At 38.6% G+C, this 22,336-nt stretch overlaps 1 protein-coding gene across 1 annotated transcript in view; it reads right to left on the bottom strand.

Annotated features, from left to right (window-relative positions):
- The window catches only part of LOC115210733 (inner nuclear membrane protein Man1), a 65,651-nt gene that overhangs the window by 2,278 nt on the left and 41,037 nt on the right, over nucleotides 1-22,336 (bottom strand). The window contains exons 6-14 of the mRNA XM_029779443.2: nucleotides 19,215-19,357; nucleotides 16,504-16,605; nucleotides 13,527-13,626; nucleotides 11,078-11,198; nucleotides 7,222-7,260; nucleotides 4,894-4,930; nucleotides 3,356-3,446; nucleotides 1,332-1,437; nucleotides 1,014-1,092 (exon numbers count right to left, since the gene is read on the bottom strand). Of these exons, the coding sequence (XP_029635303.1) occupies nucleotides 1,014-1,092; nucleotides 1,332-1,437; nucleotides 3,356-3,446; nucleotides 4,894-4,930; nucleotides 7,222-7,260; nucleotides 11,078-11,198; nucleotides 13,527-13,626; nucleotides 16,504-16,605; nucleotides 19,215-19,357 (818 nt within the window). The remainder of the gene's footprint in view (nucleotides 1-1,013; nucleotides 1,093-1,331; nucleotides 1,438-3,355; nucleotides 3,447-4,893; nucleotides 4,931-7,221; nucleotides 7,261-11,077; nucleotides 11,199-13,526; nucleotides 13,627-16,503; nucleotides 16,606-19,214; nucleotides 19,358-22,336) is intronic.

Raw genomic sequence — 22,336 nt, 5'->3', positions numbered from 1 at the left:
CAGGAGACATCACTGTCCACTGTCATCTTGTGCAGGAGACATCACTGTCCACTGTCATCTTGTGCAGGAGACATCACTGTCCACTGTCGCCTTGTGCAGGAAACATCACTGGCCACTGTCACCTTGTGCAGGAAACATCATTGTCCACTGTCACCTTGTGCAGGAAACATCATTGTCCACTGTCACCTTGTGCAGGAAACATCATTGTCCACTGTCACTTTGTGCTGGAAACATCACTGTCCACTGTCACCTTGTGCAGGAAACATCATTGTCCACTGTCATCTTGTGCAGGAGACATCATTGTCCACTGTCATCTTGTGCAGGAGACATCATTGTCCACTGTCACCTTGTGCAGGAAACATTGTCCACTGTCACCTTGTGCAGGAGACATCACTGTCCACTGTCACCTTGTGCAGGAAACATCATTGTCCACTGTCACCTTGTGCAGGAAACATCACTGTCCACTGTCACCTTGCGCAGGAAACATCACTGTCCACTGTCACCTTGCGCAGGAAACATCACTGTCCACTGTCACCTTGTGCAGGAAACATCATTGTCCACTGTCACCTTGTGCAGGAAACATCATTGTCCACTGTCACATTGTGCAGGAAACAACACTGTCCACTGTCAACTTGTGCAGGAGACATCATTGTCCAGTCACCTTGTGCAGGAAACATCATTGTCCACTGTCACCTTGTGCAGGAAACATCACTGTCCACTGTCATCTTGTGCAGGAGACATCACTGTCCACTGTCACCTTGTGCAGGAAACAGCACTGTCCACTGTCATCTTGTGCAGGAAACAGCACTGTCCACTGTCACCTTGTGCAGGAAACAGCACTGTCCACTGTCACCTTGTGCAGGAGACATCACTGTCCACTGTCACCTTGTGCAGGAGACATCACTGTCCACTGTCACCTTGTGCAGGAGACATCACGGTCTACTGTCACCCTGTGCTGGAGACATCACGGTCTACTGTTACTCTAGCAGAGACAGATATAAAGATGTACTTACTATCAAACCACCATCCATGGAGAGATCTGTACACATGACCTGCAGTTTCGCAATTGTCACACTTGATGTAGACACATCCCTGAAGTGGATAACAAACAAAAACATGTTATAGCAGATTTGGTTGAGGAGTGGGCATGTGTGGTGAATGGCAAAATTGTATGCTTGTGTGCAGTGGTGGTGATGTGATGATAATGGTAAAGATTATATGTGTGACTAGTTTTTAATGTGTTTAACCAGAATAGATGTTTTGTGGTGAAAGATATCTTTTTACAATGGTTGTTAAATTTGAAAATAAAAAAAAAAAGAAATTTGGTTTACCTCTTTAGAAGATTTATCGACATGAATGTGAAGAATTCCATTGATATTTTTACACTTTTCTAAGATTGCATCTTCTATATGTACATCCCAGTCATCACCTTCTTCACTGAAAACAGAGAGGAAAAGAGACAGGAGTGAGCAGCACCAAAATGTCTCATTACATCATGAAGGTAATAAGGTCCCTTTGTGTTCCTTTATTCTAGCCACACTACTGTGCACTTTTACCTAATAGCCTACAGCAAAAAGAACACAATATTAAGACGATGTATGCAGAAGAGACGAAAACATGTAGCCAGAGGTCGGGACACTGCTACATGCAAATATGATTTAACTTCAGTGGAAACATGAAGTCAAGTTCAAAAGACCAGAGAGTTGTGATTAAGAAGTTTGCTTTCCAATCATGTAGCTTTGGATTTTGTTCCACTGTGCAATACTTTAGTCAAGTATCTTCTACTATAAGCTAAGGGGCAGTAAAAGCTTAACAAGTAGATTTGATAGATGGAAACTAAACGATGCTTCTCTGTGCGTGAGTTTGTTTACATTTGCATTTCCCTGAAAATTTCCAACTACAAGTGAATATGATGTTATTTAACCCTTTAGTGTTTAAACTGGCCATATCTGGCCCTGATATTCTACATGTTTTATATTCAAACTGGCGATATCTAGCCTCTCACACCTAACCTACAATGTCATGCTAAAAATAAACAATCACATCATTGAAACCTCAAAGCTATAAGATAATGCATGATTAATTCAAAACAATTTGAGTGAAAAATTATTACGTTTAACAGAGTAATCTGAACACTAAAGGGTTAAAGCATATGAAATAAGGGAGACTTTGCTTGGAAAGAAGGTAAGGGTTAGCACCAGGAAGAGCATCCAGAAGCAATACCTTAATAATATATCTGTGTAACCCATGTTAGCATGGAAAAAGGAATGTTAAAACAAAGGCAGTTTCTTTCACTTATGTCAAGAGAAATGCTAACCATCTTCTGTTTTGCAGATGGTAGAAATAGCAATTGAATTGCATTCAAACTATACCATATTGTCTTAAAAGATTTGAAAGACACATTGGATAGTCATAAATACACTTTAAGTGTATATCCCAGTTTTGAGTGTGTATCCCAGTTTTAGAATAAAGAGCTTGTATCCTTGCATGTCATAAGAGGTGACTAATAGGGTAACTGGCTGTAAAACACTGCTTCAGAAAACTGGATCAACTCATGCCAGTATGGTAAAATGCCAGTAAAATGATGATGGTCACAGTTGGAATATCTATTATTATAAGTCAGCTCAATTAGAGATCACCCGAGGTTAAATAACAACTAAATACTATTGAGTTTATGATGGAATGTAGTTACATGGGCAATGTTAGCTGAAGTAATTAACAATAATAATTCTTTCAGTTATAGGCACAAAGCTTCAAATTTTGAGGGGTGAAGGGGGTAAGTTTTTGGCAGTGACCCTGAACTTGACTGGAACTTATTTTATTGACCCCTGAAAGGATAAAAGATAAAGTTGACCTCCATTGAATTTGAACTCAGAACATAAAACTGGAAGAAATGCTGCTAAGCATTTTGTCTGGCAACCAGGTTCATTGTCTAAATAATTATAGTGATGATAATAATAAAAATAATAATAATCCTTTCTACTATAGGCACAAGGCCTGAAATTTTGGGAGAGGGGACTAGTTGATTACATCGATCCCAGTATTTTACTGGTACTTAATTTATTGGCCCCAAAAGGATGAAAGGCAAAGTGGACCTTGGTGGAATTTGAACTCAGAACGTAGCGATAGGCGAAATACTGCTAAGCATTTCGTCCGGCACACTAACGATTCTGCCTGCTTGCCGTCTTGATAATAATGATAAATTAAATTATACTTGAGAAAAAAGGTGTAATTGTCCAACCTACACCGACAGGTGTAATTGTCCAACCTACAACCTACATGAGACAGTGATCATGACAAAGAGAGAAAGAATAAGTTACACTGCAGGGTGAATAAAACTGTACACTGTACTTACACATCTGCTTTAAACATGTTACGCACTTTCAGACATGGTGTAGGGCTGTACGGAGGTGTATTGTTGCTGATATCATCATGTTCTCCAAATGCTACGAAGAGAAAGAGAACACACATGAAAACAAACATTTTAAGACATCAAAACAAATCTCAAAAAAGAAAAAAAACTGTAAAATGGTAAATAGTGTGGCTGTGTGGTAAGTAGCTTGCTTACCAACCACATGGTTCCGGGTTCAGTCACACTGCGTGGCACCTTGGGCAAGTGTCTTCTACTATAGCCTTGGGCCGCCGACCAAAGCCTTGTGAGTGGATTTGGTAGACGGAAACTGAAAGAAGCCCGTCGTATATATGTATATATGCGGCGAGCTGGCAGAAACGTTAAGCACGCCGGGCGAAATGCGTTGCCGTATTTCGTCTGCCGTTACGTTCCGAGTTCAAATTCCGCCGAGGTCGACTTCGCCTTTCATCCTTCCGGGGTCGATAAATTAAGTACCAGTTGCGCACAGGGGTCGATGTAATCGACTTAATCCGTTTGTCTGTCCTTGTTTGTCTCCTCTGTGTTTAGCCCCTTGTGGGTAGTAAAGAAATAGGTATTTCGTCTGCCGTTACGTTCCGAGTTCAAATTCCGCCGAGGTCGACTTCGCCTTTCATCCTTCCGGGGTCGATAAATTAAGTACCAGTTGCGCACTGGGGTCGATGTAATCGACTTAATCCGTTTGTCTGTCCTTGTTTGTCTCCTCTGTGTTTAGCCCCTTGTGGGTAGTAAAGAAATATATATGTATATATGCGTGTGTGTGTTTGTGTGTCTGTGTTTGTCCCCCTAGCATTGCTTGACAACTGATGCTGGTGTGTTTATATCCCTGTTACTTAGCGGTTCGGCAAAAGAGACCGATAGAATAAGTACTGGGCTTACAAAGAAATAAGTCCCGGGGTCGAGTTGCTCGATTAAAGGCGGTGCTCCAGCATGGCCGCAGTCAAATGACTGAAACAAGTAAAAGAGTAAAAGAGAGAGTTAAAGTGCAAAGACCTACCAAACTGAAAATGACTTATGGGCATTCCAGCAGCACCTACTGGATATTCTAGGGTTTGATGCACTGCAGTTCCCTGTTGTTTGCCCCAGGTAGATTACAAAACCAAAAATATACCACCAGGAGATCTGATCCCTATACTTAACAAAGGAGACACAGAAACGTAAGTCTCATTGAAAACAACTGCAGCAGATTTGAACTAATGTTGGAGCTGTTTTGTTGTAAGTCGACTCCTATCAGACAATCCAATCATCAAAGACTTTCCAGTTATGATCATCCTGTCATTTTTTTAGACATATCTAGGACAGCATTCTATAATGCTTCATCTGAGCAATTTTGATAAGATGGCAGGGTGTGATTTGAAGGAGATTTAGCTGTAATTTCTAGCAGGTCAAGTAACTGCATAAAGACACCCTCTTTAGATAGTTTGATAATTCATTACTTTTATCTACTCAGTTTTAGCTCCCTCACATACATACGCACATAAAAACTAATCAAAACATCTTTTTACCTTGACCTTGCCAAATTTTACCTCCATTATTCAGGTTCTGAAATGAAGAAGGCATAAGACATGAGAATTCTACTAACTTTATCAACCACCTCACCAACAACAACACTGAACACCTTTTTGATCTCCATGTGTCTAACACACGTGGACATGCCTACAAAGTCAGAAAACAATACAGCTCCCATGACTTTCGGAAACATTTTTTCACGCTCAGAGTTGCTGAAGCATGGAATAAACTGCCTGCGTCAGTTGTTGACTGCCATGACACTGCATCTTTTAAGGCCCTCATGCTTTCCGAAATCCGCCAAAACTACACCTGATTATATATACACTTTAGAGGAGTTGTAGTGCACCTGAGCACTGTACACAATTATTATTATTATTATTATTACATTAGAAAAGAGATAAACAATATTTAGCTATTATGTTTACTAATATACAGAGGAGTTGGACAAAATAATGGAATCACCTAGCATCATAATTTCATAATATCTATAAAACCTTCAAAAGCTTGTTTATTTTTATGTTTTTTTGATTTATTATTCTGTTGTGTCTGGGGAGAGTCATTTTCTTTTTGTGTCTTATAATGTAACGCACTCACCGGTAAAATTTCCACTTTTTTCTTATTTTTATTTAAGGCACAAAAAGAAAATGACTCTCCCCAGACACAACAGAATATGCTTCAACACACGAAATTATATAAAGAATTTTGCAAACCAAATCCAAAAATGAAAGATTTATTATTAGTGTTGCTTAATATGTTTTGCTAAAATTGCTGTTTCTTTTTTGGATATCATTAGAAAAAGGTAATTAAAATTCATTAAAATGACAGATCTATTGGACTTTCAAAGAGGTCAAATTGTTGGTGCTCATATGGCAGGTGCTAGCATAATGAAAACAGCCAAAATGTTTGGTGCTTCAAGAAGTACTGTCTCGAAGGTAATGACAGCCTTTGAGAAAGAGGGAAAAACCTCCTCGTCAAAACAAAACTCCGGAAGAAAACCAAAACTTTCAGATAGGGACTGTCAGACTCTTATGCAAACTGTTAGAAAGGATCACAAAAGTACAACTCCCAAAATTACTGCAGAGCTTATGACCACCTTAAGAACCCAGTTCCAACAAAAACTGTTTGCTGGGAGCTGCACAAAGTCAGATTTGACAGGAGGGCTGCAATCAGAAAACCACTACTTTCAAAAACAAATGTTGCAAAGCATTTAGAGTGGAGCAAAAACCTATAGAATTGGTCCCTAGAGCAGTGGAAGAATGTTATTTTCTTGGACAAGTCATCCTTTACCTTCTTTCCGACAACCCATAGAGTATACGTGTGGAGACAGGCAAAAGAAGCATTTGACCCAGACTACTTCTTTCCAACTGTTAAACATGGAGAAGGATCTGTGATGATCTTGGGCTACATTTTAGAAATTTGCCAGCCCAATGGTTTCTCTTCGTGGCAGAATTAATGGTCAAGACTATTTAAGCATTTTATCTGATCAAATTCATCCTATGGTTGAGGAACTATTTCCAGAAGGAAACACAATCTTTCAGGATGATAATACACCAATTCACATAGCTAAAGTTGTTACTGAATGAGGCACAGTCTTTCAACAACATGATGCCCATCCCGTTGCCAATCCCCTATTGAACAGCTCCTCATATTTTATGTGAGGAACTGGAAACAAATCAACACCATTTTGTTTACAATGATTGTGTAACATGTCAAGACATGTTAAGCAAGCCTGGATAAATTTTTGTAACAGACTGCACGACAATGAAATCAAGAAGAAAACCATTGTTTAAAGACCAGTGAACACAAAGGAAAACACACAAACACATGTGATAAGCTTCTTCAGTTTTTGCCTACAAAATCTACTCACAAGGCTTTGGTTGATTTGGGGCTATAGTGGCCCCAAATCAACCATGGTTGGGAAGCAAAATTCTCAACCATAACCATGTAAGAAGAAAATTGAGATTTGACTGCTATTTCTAGCAGATCGAGGAACAAGCAGAAGATCCCTTGATAGCTCACTAAGACAGATCACTCATTAAGGTGGGAAATAAATGAATTGCTATCTCTGCTCAGTCTTAAGAACATTGGAGAATCTGTCATAGGCAGGGACAGCTTTTAAAAGATCTATTTAATCTTCAATAAGGATTAAACAGACCAGCTGTAGCCCCCTAACTTCTACAAGTTTTATCACTCATTCCACATTTTCCTGTGAAGAAAGATTTGCCATGAAGCTGCTAAACAGCAGCACCAATTTCACCGTTTCAAAATACAAAGCATTCTACATTCAGTTACAAAAGTTTCTCAGATAAAAAAAAAAAACTCACCAAGGATTGAGTCATGTGAGGGGAACTTGTACAGCAGACCTGTTCAAGAGATGTGATAAAAAAAGAATTAGTTAAGTACTAAATCAATGTAGTTGCACAAAAATAACTGTTGTCTGAAGGTTCAAACACCCAAAACAAGCCTCAAACTTCACATTTAATAAGGTACAGACCTTTGTACACAGATTACCAATCTAGCAGTATATAAAAAATGCAATACCTCTCTCTCTTTCGGAGAAGCACAAGCACCTACACACACATGTACACACACGGCAGTAACTTCCACCTACCGAATTCAATCACAAAGCTCCGGTCGGCTCGGGGCTATAGTGGAAGACACCAACCCAAAGTGCCACGCAGTGGGACTGAACCCGAAATCATGTAGCTAGGAAGCAAGCTCCCTAACCACACAGCCATGCCATGTATTATAAACCCATATTTTACTGGTAAAGTGGGGTAGTGGTGGTGGTAAAACTGCTGTGAAATTGATTAAACTAATTAGAGCAGTGTAATAGCCAGAGACAAAAAGAGAGAAGTCTAAATTCCATCAAATAGCAGCTTAACCCATTAGCATTTAAACTGGTCATATCCATCTCGGATAAGCTATCTGTTTAAGCCGGCAAGATCCAGCTTATCAAATCTACTTCAGAATGTCATTTGAAAAATAAACAATCACAGCATCAAAATCTCGAAGCTATGACATAATGCATGATTCATTTGAAACAATGCGAATAGATAAGCATTACATTTGACAGAATAACCTGAATGCTAAATGGTTAATGAAGATGACTATAAATAACTATAGAGGTGGATACTGTTATTGTGGAAGACACGACTATACATTAACTCAGTTCCAACACTCCATGTAAATAGACTGAAACCATTATCTGCTTGACGAAAACCTCCTTGTATATAGTATTGTTTTTCACTTTCTCTTTCCATTCAACTACTTGTAATAGATTTTTGCAGCTGCAAGAACTACTTATCCTAGAAGTGTGTGTGTAATGCAGTAACTTTTTCTTTGAGACACTTGTTTATTTGTTTGTTTATATGCCCCCTCACCTCCCCCAATATCCAAGCTGTTTCCCCAACAATATGGGTTGGGGTTAGAAATAGAAGTATTCAATGTGATAGGGAGATGCTGGATTCGATGATGATAGCAACTTTTAAAAATTTAGTTGTTTGTTATATACACCAACAATAATATATAAACATAGTGGAGAACATATATTATGCCAAGGTAGTTACAAATGAAACATTAAGATTACTTGATAATAATAATAATCCTTTCTACTATAGGAATAAGACCTGAAATTTAGGGGAGAGGGATAGCTGATTACATTGACCCCTGTACTCAGATAGTATATATTTTATTGACCCCCAAAAGGATGAAAGGTAAAATAGACCTCAGCTGAATTTTAACTCAGAATGTGAAGATGGACAAAATACTGCCAAGCATTTTGCATGGTGTGCAAACGATTTTGCCAGCTCGCCATCTTAATAATCCTTTCTACTATAGGCACAAGGCCTGAAATTTGTGGGGAGTGGGTAAGTCAATCACATCAACCCCAGTGTTTCATTGGTACTTAATTTATTGATCCTGAAAGGATGAAAGGCAAAGTGGACCTCAGCAGAATTTGAACCCAGAATGTGATGACAGCTGAAATACTGCTAAGCATTTTGCCCAACGTGCTAACGATTCTGTTGGCTCACCACCTCCTAACCTTAATAATAATAATAGACAAGACGAAGAGCGATTGCAATAGATATTTTATTGGTTGAACGATAATTTGACAGCAAGCCTGTCTTTGCCAAGTTCCAAATGGAATGTGATAAAAATTCAAATCTAAAATGAATGACATCAACATCAGTCTTCAAGTTCAACACCAGTCTTCACGTTTCAATTTCTCAACTGGTGAAAAGAAAAAGAAAGAAAAAAAAAGATGAAGAATATTTAATCAAACAGTTTTGTGTAAACTTGATGAAATTCTCCAGTCATTTTATTCATTCTTCCAGGACATGATGTTAACCTGCAAACATATTTCTACTCATGCATTTTGAGTATTGAAAGTGTAACAGATTCAGAATATTTTCTGAGAATATGAACTTTCAAGTCTTTTTCAAAATTGCAGTCGTTTGATGCAAAATGTTTAGCAGGTTCTGTCGAACTACTGTTAGTGTGCCTGATGTCAAATTTGTGCCCATCAAATCTTTTGTTTAATTGTTCTATTGTACAACAAACATAAATCAAGTTGTTTCATGCATTCTGCTGCATACACCAAATGGGAATCTCTAAATGTCCCAACTTCTATATAAATCATAACATTTCTGCTATGATTTCTGATGGAATTCACTTGACTCATGTTGTTGCACAATGAACAGGGCTTACCTCTCTGGCGGCTGTTTTTCAAGGTACAGCGTGCAGATACTCCAATGTTTTCTTGGAGTAGAGATTAAATGTTCTCTTATATTTTTATTCTGTCTAAAGGCTACAATAGAAGTCTGAAGAAATATTTGTTTGAAATGAGGATATTTTTCTACAATATACTGGTAGCTTTCATGCAACACTTTTGAAATGCCAGTGAAATTTCAGTGCCAGTAAATCACTGAAGGAATTCTGTCATATACTGTATTGTTTTTGCTAAAACTATGCGTGAATTTAGCTTGACTTTCTCTGCTAATTTTAGCTATGTCATTTGCTTTCTTTAATCATGATTCACTGTAACCGTGTTTGACATAATGGTGTACAAAAGCATTCGCATGTTTCCAGTAATCCCCTATGTCAGTACAAATCCATTTTATCTTCAGAAATTGGGATTTCAGATTTGACCAAATTATATGATGTGGATGATCGGAGCAGCGATGGAGGTAAATGTGGGATGACGTGGGTTTGCAAAATAACTATCACTATTCTACCTCCAGAAAACTTAACTTTTGTGTTCAAAAATTCAATGCTAGCTTTTGAAAAAACTAGATGTAAATTTTATGTTGGACTTAAAGCCATAATTTTTAGCACAACAGTCACAGAAATGCAAGAAGTTAATTAGACTATTCTGTGATCCTTCCCAGACAAGAAAAGAAGTCATCAATGAACCGCAAACAGAGTATTGGTTCATGACCATGTAAGGATTTGAATGTTTCAGTAACTGTGTCTCGAATTTCATCATGAAGACATTAACGAAATTAACTGCCATGGGGGTACTCGTGGTGCAACCCCTTGTCTGGTGGTAAAATTTTTGTCCAAACTTCATTGTGTTACTTTGTAACACAAACTTCAATAATCTACAGAAAAAATTTGATGGAATACTTTTGTTTGACCATTTTTGGAAGGCATCCATGCATACTTCTACCCATTCATCATGGTCAATATTTTTTATATTGGCACAAGACCTGAAATTTTGGGAGACAAGCAAGTTGATTACCTCAACCCCAGTGTGCAACTGGTACTTATTCCATTGATCCTGAAAGGATGAAAGGCAAAATCGACCTCAGTGGAATTTAAGAACACAAAGACAGACAAAATGGCACTAAGCATAAGACTTGAGGGGAAGGTCTTAGTCTATACCACTGACCCCAATACTTCATGAATACTTTATTTTATCGATTCTAAAGGGATGAAAGGCTAAGTGGACCTTGGTAGGGGTTGAACTCAGAACACAAAGAACAAAAACTATGACACTAACAATTCTACTAATCTACTGCACATCATTATTATCCTCACCTTTTAACAACCATATTTCCATGCTGGCATGGGTTGCACAAATAATAATAATAATAATAATAATAATAATAATAATAACAATAACAATAATAACAATTAGGATTATTTCAATCTGAAGAAAATTACTAATTCACTTACTGGTAACCATCGCCATACATCAAATTCTTCTCCTTCAATCATTCGAGTTTCATGTCGGATTCGAGATTCATTCTCTTCAATAAATTTGGCAGCTTTCTTCCAGATTGGTAGCAATTGTTTCCTAAAATGAAATGAAAGTAGTACTAGTTAAATACCTAGGAAATTTAACCCTTTAGTGTTCAGATTACTCTGTTAAATGTAATACTTTTCTCTCAAATTGTTTTGAATTAATCAAGTATTATCTCATAGCTTTGAGGTTTCAATGATGTGATTGTTTATTTTTAGAATGTCAATGTAGGTTAGGTGTGAGAGGCTAAATATGGCCAGTTTGAATATAAAACATATAGAATATTTGGGCCAGATATGGCCGGTTTAAACACTAAAAGGTTAAGGTGAAAAAGAATAGAGAGAGAGAGAGAGAGAGAGAGAAAGAACAGACATAGAAACAGTGCTGACTAATTCATGATAGAGAATAATCTAATTATTTCAGAGGAATCCTAAGCAATGTATCATAATGGAAGCACTCCGTCGGTTCCGACGACGAGGGTTCCGGTTGATCCGACCAACGGAACAGCCTGCTCGTGAAATTAACATGTAAGTGGCTGAGCACTCCACAGACACGTGTACCCTTAACGTAGTCCCTTAACGTAGTTCTCGGGGATATTCAGCGTGACACAGAGAGTGACAAGGCCGGCCCTTTGAAATACAGGTACAACAGAAACAGGAAGTAAGAGTGAGAGAAAGTTGTGGTGAAAGAGTACAGCAGGGATCACCATCCCCTGCCAGAGCCTCGTGGAGCTTTTAGGTGTTTTCGCTCAATAAACACTCACAACGCCCGGTCTGGGAATTGAAACCGCGATCCTACGACCGCGAGTCCGCTGCCCTAACCACTGGGCCATTGCGCCTCCAATGTATCATAAACAGCTTTGAAACTATAAGGATAGAGTTAAGTGATTGACAGTGACATTCATTGTAACTATCCGTTAGATGTCACATGATAGGATTAGCTGAAGCTTGATGTTTGAAGAGAACAAGTGAATAGATAGGTCAAAGAGTAAGACAAATCTTGCTCAGATGGTCCTTTTTAGCAAAGTTTCTACAGCTGGATGCCCTGCCCAACATCAACCACTTTACAGAATGCATTGGGTGAATTTTATTGTGGTATGCATTTGGGCCTACATTGTTTTCATTTGTTTCTTAACTACTTAACAGAATGTACTGGGTGCATTTTATCATGGCTCCTATAATTACTAGTGTCATTATTAACCAAGATACGTCTAACACCGACAACTCTTATTGGAATCATGGAGACAATTTGGTATGCAAAGGCTTGCAGAAGTTATGGGTATCATTCCTACTCTTCAGACTATCTTTTACAAAAATATCAAATGATTTACACACGAAACTCTGCTTGGCCCAGACTGAAAAAGACAAGGCTCTTTAGCTGATGGAATGGTCAGAGGTTGGATGGACGACATTGTTGTCATTGCCACCATTAATGTCCCTTTTTCCATGCTGGCATGGGTCACATGGTTCAACAGGAACTGACAACCCTGAGGGCTGCACTAGGTTCCCATTGTCTGCTTTTGGCATAGTTTCTCCAGCTGGATGTCCTTCCCAAAACCAACCACTGAGGCACCAGAACTAGTGAGGTGGATCTTTGATGGTAGCGTGGACGAAAGATGCCTCCATGGCAAAACATGTGGATTAGTGGGGTCACCAAATACTTGCAAGATAAAACCCTCAGCTGAGTGGGATATAATACTGAAGGATATATGGGACACAAAACTCTGCTTGTGAAGACCTGTTGAGGCAAGTGAGGATCAGAATCGAAATCGATCAATGGAAATTGCAGATGTGTTACCAGTGCCGGTGGCATGTAAGAGAACCTTCCATTTCGCGACCGTTGCCAGCGCCGCCCCGACTGGCCTCGTGCCACCGGCACGTAAAAAGCACCATCTGTTCGTGTCCGTTGCCAGCCTCGCCTGGCCCTCGTGCCGGTAGCACATAAAAAGCACCATCCGTTCGTGGCCGTTTGCCAGCTCTGTCTGGCACCTGTGCGGGTGGCACGTAAAAAGCACCCACTACACTCACAGAGTGGTTGGCGTTAGGAAGGGCATCCAGCCGTAGAAACACTGCCAGATTTTGACTGGGCCTGATGAAGCCTTCTGGCTTCACAGACCCCAGTAGAACCGTCCAACCCATGCTAGCATGGAAAACGGACGCTAAACGATGATGATGATGATGATGATAGAGGGATGGGAACAGATGTCTTGCTGAAGAGGTGAATACATAGCTTCACTAACTGGAAAAAGAGAGAGAGAATAGACTACAATGAAATATGTATTCTTAAAAGACAAATCTAAAATCAATTGACATTAAAATAGAATTAATTCTGTTTCTAAGAAAAAGTCAAAAACAGAAGGTAAACAATGTCTTAGTAAAATACCTTTTTGACGGTTGTAATAATTTGTCACGGACATGTTGTACAGCTAGGTAAGGCTCCTCATCATGTCGAGACATTGCTTCACATTCAGACTTTAGTGTATCTGAAATGAAATATAACAAAAATATTCACTTAAAGGTACATGCATAGGTGTGTAGCTAAGAAGTTAGCAATGCAATTATGTAGTTCTGTGTTCAATCTCATTGTGTTACACCTTAAAAAGATATACTCTTACTATTTACTCTCTTTAACTTGTTTCAGTCTTTTGACTGCGGCCATGCTGGAGCACCGCCTTTAATCAAGCAACTTGACCCCGGGACTTATTCTTTTGTAAGCCCTTTACTTATTCTATCGGTTTCTTTTGCCGAACCGCTAAGTAATGGGAACAAACACAGACACACAAACGCATATATATATATATATATATACATATATATGACGGGCTTCTTTCAGTTTCTGTCTACCAAATCCACTCACAAGGCTTTGGTCGGCCCGAGGTTATAGTAGAAGACACTTGCCCAAGGTGTCACGCAGTGGAACTGAACCCAGAACCATGTGGTTGGTAAACAAGCTACTTACCACACAGCCACTCCTGCGCCTATATAGCTTCTATTGTAGCTATAGGTTGACCAATGCCTTAGAAACTGTACATCTATGGGCAACCATGCTTGTGTTCGTCCTTACTAGTGTAAACTGATGTGCTGAATTGCATTCCTTGGTGTTAAACCTTTGGATAGCAATCCACTCAAGACCATTCTTGGTTGTGATACAAATTTCCTCTTTTAAATAGTATATATTAAAACTTTCCATCAGAATTTCGTGCTTATTCATGTTCCAGATACCAGCTTAATAACGACAAAGCTATTTTACCAAATTCAATTAAATTAACAAATACAGAGACTGTATTTGAACAGAAATATAATAACAAAAGAGTAAAAAGTATAATTTAGTGATTTGTTAAACTAAGTACCAGACTGAAATAAGTACTGGGGTCAATATGAATGCCCAAAATCCTTGAAAGCAGTATCCCTGAATGGTTGCAGTCCAATGACTGAAACTAGTAAAAGAGTATAACAATTTACAGTTCTGGTTTGGACAATGAACTCCTGGGGCTACAGTTCAGTAGATTCCTTATTGGATATTTGGATACCACTACTGATGATAAATAACCATTAAAATGATGAAAGAATAATCATATATTCAAGTGGTGGAAAACAAAGAATGCAGATAATGGTACACACATCTGTCTGTCTATATATATATATATATATATATAGTTTGAATTTACAGAAAACAAAAGACGAAGACAGGTGAAAGAACAACAAGCAGGAGCATTAGTTTGATGCTCAGGAAGAATGGAAAAGTCTTTGACATTTCAAGCCTATGCTCTTTGACAGAAAGGATTGGGAATAAAAAAAAAAGAGAGAAAAACTTGGTAGGGATTAATGGTTCAACATGATATATATATAGTGAAGGTGGCGAGCTGGCAGAAACGTTAGCATGCCGGGCGAAATGCTTAGCGGTATTTTGTCTGCCGTTACGTTCTGAGTTCAAATTCCGCCGAGGTCGACTTTGCCTTTCATCCTTAAGTACCAGTTCACTGGGGTCGATGTAATCGACTTAATCCGTTTGTCTGTCCTTGTTTGTCCCTTCTGTGTTTAGCCCCTTGTGGGTAGTAAAGAAATATATATATATATATATATATATACATATATATATTTCTTTACTACCCACAAGGGGCTAAACACAGACGGGACAAACAAGGACAGACAAACGGATTAAGTTGATTACATCGACCCAGTGCGTAACATATATATATATACACACACACACACACACACACACACGTATTTTAACTGTTACCAACCCGGCTGAAACCGGCTCTGGCTCCATAGTACACATGTCTTGTTTTCAAAAGTTATGAATTAAAATCTTCCACCAAACCTTAGTCACAATTTATGTTCCTAACACTAGCTCAATGATAACTAAGTTATTTTACTAAATTCTGTGTTATATCTAAAGTAATTGAAAGAAACACAGAGCATCTCAACAGAAGTGCAGTAGTATTTCACTTGATTTCTCAGTTTCATGTCATTTGCACATTAACCACATTTACACACTTCACACTAACTATCACAGCAGTATAGATCAACACAGATTTGCATAGATCATATGATTTGGCTTATCTCTATACTCTTAATAGTGTCACTGGTTGTTACATAAGTAATGTTGATGGCATTGATAGTCTAAACCTAGTAATCAATGTTATCTATGCTGAAGACATCAACCACCATAACTGGTTCTTTCCTCTCACGTGACTTTTAGTCAACATCATATAATCAAACTAACAAGTATAGGAGACCTTTAATTCATGATAGTTGATCTCACTTTCAGTGGACTGTCTTCACTTGAGTCTCCAATCTATGAGAATTGATCTTGCTTAGCTCTCAATCACAAGAATATTGAACTTGCTTAACTCTTTAGTGTTCAGATTATTCTGTCAAATGTGATGTTTGTTTATTTAAAATGGTTTGAATTAATCATGCATTATCTTGTAGTTTAGAGATTTCAGTGATGTGATTTTTTTAGTTTTAGAATGACATGGTAGGGCTGAGGTGAGAGGTGAGATCTGGTCAGTTTCAATTTAAAACAGGTTAAATATTTTGGCTGGATATGGCCGGTTTGAATGCTAAAGGGTTAAAATATATTTATTAAGAAACTTCCTCTTGTACTATGCCAACAACAATCACAAGATTTCAGTCTATTTTATAATAACAACAGTTCCATTTTAAGTGACATTTTCAATAAACATAGCAACTCAAATGTACAGGGAAAAGAAATGTAAGAATGTTTAACTGGAAATCCATTCCACTTGACAAGACCAACAAAGCCATTTTGATGGCAACAGTGACAGTGATGAGAGAGGAGGAGGTGGTGAAGAATGTGCTGTTGTAGAATTAAAACCTAATCATTTACTCACCGATAATTTTCTCAATCATTTCATAGATTTGCTGCTGTTCCTCTTCCTTCTTCTGGTGCTGCACCAAGCAAAAACGCAGCAATAAAATAAGCAAAACAACCCCTGACAAGGAAATCAAAACCAACTGTATATTAGTGACTGGGACAACCGTGAAAGGAAAAGTATGATTAGACCTGAAGGTCTGAGAAGGGATCAATGCCTAGATAATCAAGCACCTCTTTACTTCTAGTTTTAATCTGGAAGAGATCAATGAACAAGCCAGAAGTGCAACAAAAGATAATGGCAAGGTGGGTAAAAACAAACAAAAAAACAAAACAAAAACATACACACATACCTGAAAATTACTTGTTGGTATCACAACGCTAGTAAACTCACTTGTCACAGTTATTTGGTTTAGTTTTGATCATTTCAGTCTTAACCATTTTCAGACCCTTTAAATGTGGAGGCACATGGCCTAGTAGTTAGAGCGGTCGAGGGATTGCTGGTTCGAATCTCAGACCGGGCGATGTGTGTGTTTATGAGCAAAACACCTAAGCTCCACATGGCTCCGGCAGAAGGTAATGGCAAACTTCTGCTGACTCTTTCGCCATAACTTTCTCTTACTCTTTCCTCCTGCATCTTACCTGCGACGGACTGGCATCCCATCCAGGTGGGGAACCTATGTGTCAAGGAAACCGTGAAAACGGCCCTTATGAGCCAGGCATGGCTCGAGAAGGAACAAACAAAAGACCCTTTAAATACATATAAACTTATTCCTAGTGTACATATTCAGTCCATCAGAGGAGAAGGGATGAGTCACATGACTTTGACTCCCTCATGTCCTTAGCCCTATGAGATTAATGCATCTGATGCTCACCCTTGTACATCCACAGGCAATAAAAGCATGTGGAGGGAACCAGGTGTCTGGTCTGAATGTTTTTAACAGAGTAAACATAAAGGAACACAAAGTAGGCAGGAGTGTTAAATAAGGCAGTACATTAGATCTATCTACCTATATACATATATTTATATATGAGCATGAAACGTTTTGGTGTTACTTATGTGGCACTGTTGATTCAACACTGATGTATCTAATACCAAATGCTTTAATGTTTTTTCCCATTTTCACCCTCTCCACTTCTCTGTGTAAGAGGAGAGGGAAAATATTTATGTCAATAATATTCAATGAATAAATTGTAATCTCTCTCCCTTTCTTTCAGTAAATGAATATTCCTGTCTACATGTGTTTGTTTCCAGTACCAAAACAGGCTGAATGTCCAGTCAGCTGTGCCAAATTGTTAGCATTCAAACAGTTGTGCCTTATTGTTTCATACTGATTGTCTACAAACACACACATAGGCGCAGGAGTGGCTGTGTGGTAAGTAGCTTGCTAACCAACCAAATTGTTCCGGGTTCAGTCCCACTGCGTGGCATCTTGGGCAAGTGTCTTCTGCTATAGCCCCGGGCCGACCAAAGCCTTGTGAGTGGATTTGGTAGACGGAAACTGAAAGAAGCCTGTCGTATATATGTATATATATGTATGTGTGTGTATATGTTTGTGTGTATGTGTTTGTTCCCCTAGCATTGCTTGACAACCGATGCTGGTGTGTTTATGTCCCCGTCACTTAGCAGTTCGGCAAAAGAGACCGATAGAATAAGTACTGGGCTAACAAAGAATAAGTCCCGGGGTCGATTTGCTCGACTAAAAGGCGGTGCTCCAGCATGGCCGCATTCAAATGACTGAAACAAGTAAAAGAGTAAAAGAGAGAGAGTATATAAACATTTCTCCCAATTACAGATGTAATTAGTTCATTTCCAAACTATCATCAATCTCCAAATAAACAGATCTCAAAACTAATTTTGATTAGAGGACGAACTCTTGGGATGTTCTGTGGAACATCAGAATTTTCAATGATATAAGAGAAAAATTAAATGTGGCAGAAGTGAAATGGCTGATGTGAACTGTTTCCCATGCCAACATGGCTTGGATGACTTGTGTAAATTTGTACCATTATTGCAGGATCCTCTTCAACAGTAAAACAAGTTGAAACTGTTGTCAAACAGGTAGACCAGGGAAGGAAAGTAGACATATACTACTTTACCTAGAGCTAAAATACTCATGTCAGAGAGTCAATAAGGTTAATACAGATAATATACTCCATAAACATACAGAAACAAGTCTGGACTGTTGCAGTTTCAAAAGTCAAAGTCAATTATCCTTCATCTAGTACAAAAATGGGATCTTTTCGGTTTGAACGGCAGTTTTTAACATAATTTCTAGGTAACTAAAAAATTTTAAACTTCGTATACTGGTAGAATGTGTTTATAAAACATCTTTATCTCTTGGCTTTATCGAGAAAATTCTATAGTTTGTAAGATATTTGTTGTTTCTTTCTTCAATTTCTGCAATTTCAACCAATCACTGACGTTCATTGAGGTAAAAAACATTCTGTGCCGTATGAATATGTCCCTCGTTTAAGAAACAGATTGGGTTTATTTACATTTCTGAAGAAAAAAAATACCCTTCCCCCACCCCTAACCCTAAAATAGATTGAAATGCAATAGATCGATACTAGGGTCATAATTATGGGTGACAATTTCATATGACACCGCTAGAAAAAACTGCCGTTCAAACTGAAAAGACCCTAAAAATGATTTCCCACAACCTGACTTAGCTGTTTGTACTAATTCCCCAAGCAGAATAGAAATAAGAAGTGGCTCTATCTACTCACCTAAAAGTCCCAAAAGCAACTGGTATATAGTGTCAAAGATAGCTCTTCGAAGGCGACAAGTGAAACTCATATATGGAGTGTAACTCTCCACATAAGCCAGTTCTTCAACTCTTTCAGGAGTGGTACCATTTACAGTCAATGGTCTGTAATGAAAGTTAATGAAATACAGAAGACATTACAATTGTCTGTTTATAGACTTTTGAAAATTTAAATGAAAAAGACATTGATACTGGTAGATTATCATGCAATTCAGATATGGCTGTGTGTTTAAGAAGCTTGGTTTGTCCTATTATACTGTAGCACCTTAGCAAGTGTCTTCTACTATGGCCCCAGGTTGGCCAATGCCTTGTCAGTGAATTTGGTAGAAGGAAACCTATTGTAAGTGTGTGTATGTGTTTATTTATATATATATATATATATATATATATATTTCTGTGCCAGTAACACGTAAAAAGCACCAATCGATCCTGGCCATTTACCAGCCCCCTCTGGCCCCTGTGCCGGTGGCACGTAAAAAGCACCCACTACACTCACAGAGTGGTTGGCATTAGGAAGGGCATCTAGCTGTAGAAACTCTGCCATATCAGACTGGAGCCTGATGCAGCCTCCTAGCTTACCAGACCCTGGCCGAACCGTCCAACCCATGCTAGCATGGAAAGCAGACGCCAAACGATGATGATGGTGTTGATGATATATATATGTAAAAGTAGAACGTTGGAATGAGTGCTCAACACCACATTGGTGGATAAATAATTTCGTTATTTGTGAATTAAGGCTACCATTAGTTTCATGTTAAGAAGAGTGGGAAAATATCCAAGTCTTCCCTACTGCCTCCACTTGATAACTGGCATTGATTTGTTTGTCATTTTGATATAGCAATTCGACAAAAGAGTCTGTCAGAATAAGAGTCAAACTTAAAAAATAGTACTGGGGTTGATTTGTTCAACTGAACCCTTCAGGGTGGTGCCCCAGTCTAATGATTGGGGCAAGTTAAAGGTAACTGACAGTTGTTCTAACAGTTAGTAGTAATGAAGATGATAATGGTTGCGATGGTGATGGTGGTTTGGTGATGATAGTGATGTGGCAATGGCAGAAATGAGAAGAAGGGTCGTGGTGGTGAGATGGAAGTAGCAGCAACAATAGCAGAGGTTAATGATTGAAATGATGGAGATGTTTGCTGTAGTTGATGATAGTAGTAGCAGTGGTGTTGAGGTAATAATAGTAGTAGTAGTAATACGATGATTAAAAGTATTCAGAGCTGGCAGAACGTTAGCACGCTGGGTGAAATGCTCAGCGGTATTTCGTCTGCGTTACGTTGTGAGTTCAAATTCCGCCAAGGTCGACTTTGCCTTTCATCCTTTCGGGGTCGATAAATTAAGTACCAGTTACGCACTGGGGTCGATGTAATCGACTTAATACCTATGTCTGTCCCCTCTGTGTTTAGCTCCTTGTGGTAATAAAGAAATAGGTATTTCATCTGCCGTTACGTTCAGAGTTCAAATTCCGCCAGGTCGACTTTGCCTTTCATCCTTTCGGTCGATAAATTAAGTACCAGTTACGCACTGGGGTCGATGTAATCGACTTAATACCTATGTCTGTCCCCTCTGTGTTTAGCTCCTTGTGGGTAATAAAGAAATAGGTATTTCATCTGCCGTTACGTTCAGAGTTCAAATTCCGCCAAGGTCGACTTTGCCTTTCATCCTTTCGGGGTCGATAAATTAAGTACCAGTTACGCACTGGGGTCGATGTAATCGACTTAATACCTATGTCTGTCCCCTCTGTGTTTAGCTCCTTGTGGGTAATAAAGAAATAGGTATTTCATCTGCCGTTACGTTCAGAGTTCAAATTCCGCCAAGGTCGACTTTGCCTTTCATCCTTTCGGGGTCGATAAATTAAGTACCAGTTACGCACTGGGGTCGATGTAATCGACTTAATCCCTTTGTCTGTCCCCTCTATGTTTAGTCCCATGTGGGCAATAAAGAAATAAAAAGTATTCAGACCCTCTGTTGATAAAAGAGCTGTGACAGACAATGATGAAAAAAGGGTGGGGTGAGTTCAATCTCACAGATGAGAAGGTACACAAGACAAAAAAGGGGTAATTCGCTACATTGCAGATGAGCCAAGCTTAGGCTGACGTTAACCCCATAACATTTAAACTAGCCATATCCGGCCCAAATATTCCACCTTTTATGTGAGAATGGCCAGATCCAACTTCTCATACCTACCCTACAATGACATTCTAAATATAAACAACCACATCTTCAGAATCTCAAAGTTACAAAATAATACATAATTAATTTTACAAAATGTGAATAATTAAGTATTACATTTGACAGAATAATCTGAACACTAAAGGGTTAAGAATCTACATTAAAATAACTGATAATGTTAACTCTCACTGTCACAATGATTACAAAAACCATAACCTCCTTCTCAAAAAAACATTTGTTCACCTCCCACACAGATATGGTCCAATTCTATCAATTTATCTGTGTCTAAACAATACTTGCCGTAGTGTCTGCAAACTCAGAGAAATTAAATGGTGTATTTACAAGTACCAGTCACCTACAGGCTCTCACAGTCACCGTTCTCCCGGCCTTCGTCTCAATACAAACATCAGATACTCCACATTGCTGCAAGTTAAAAAGCAATCTACCTTTTTAAACAACATGGTAAGTTTGCTGCAGTAAGTGATTTGCTTCCCAACCACATAGTTTGGGGTTCTGTGCCACTGTAAAAGCACCTTGGGCAAGAGTCTTCTACTATAGCCTTGGTCTGATCAAAGCCTTGTGTGTGGATTTGGTAGAAAGGAGCTTGTTGTGTGTATGTGTATATAAGTGTATAAACATGTATGTATGTACATAAGTATGTGTGTGTATATATGTATGTGTGTGGTGTATATATGTTACCATCTCCTTGCCTTGAGGTCGAGTGATAGATGTGAGTGAGTGTCACCATCATGAAAAACTGTGTCTGTCCTTTATTTCTAATCTTCCTTGGAAACAGGAAGGGTATCCAGTCACAGAAAATCCACTCTGACTCATGAGACCATGGAAAAATAAACATTAAATGATGATGATATGTAATGTGCTGCTTAAATACTAGCACAATGTCAAGACATG

The sequence above is a fragment of the Octopus sinensis genome, linkage group LG4, assembly GCF_006345805.1.
Source record: "Octopus sinensis linkage group LG4, ASM634580v1, whole genome shotgun sequence".
In the NCBI taxonomy this organism is placed as follows: domain Eukaryota; kingdom Metazoa; phylum Mollusca; class Cephalopoda; order Octopoda; family Octopodidae; genus Octopus; species Octopus sinensis.
Note: the sequence above shows the minus strand (reverse complement) of the source record. Positions and strands in the feature narration are given on the sequence as shown.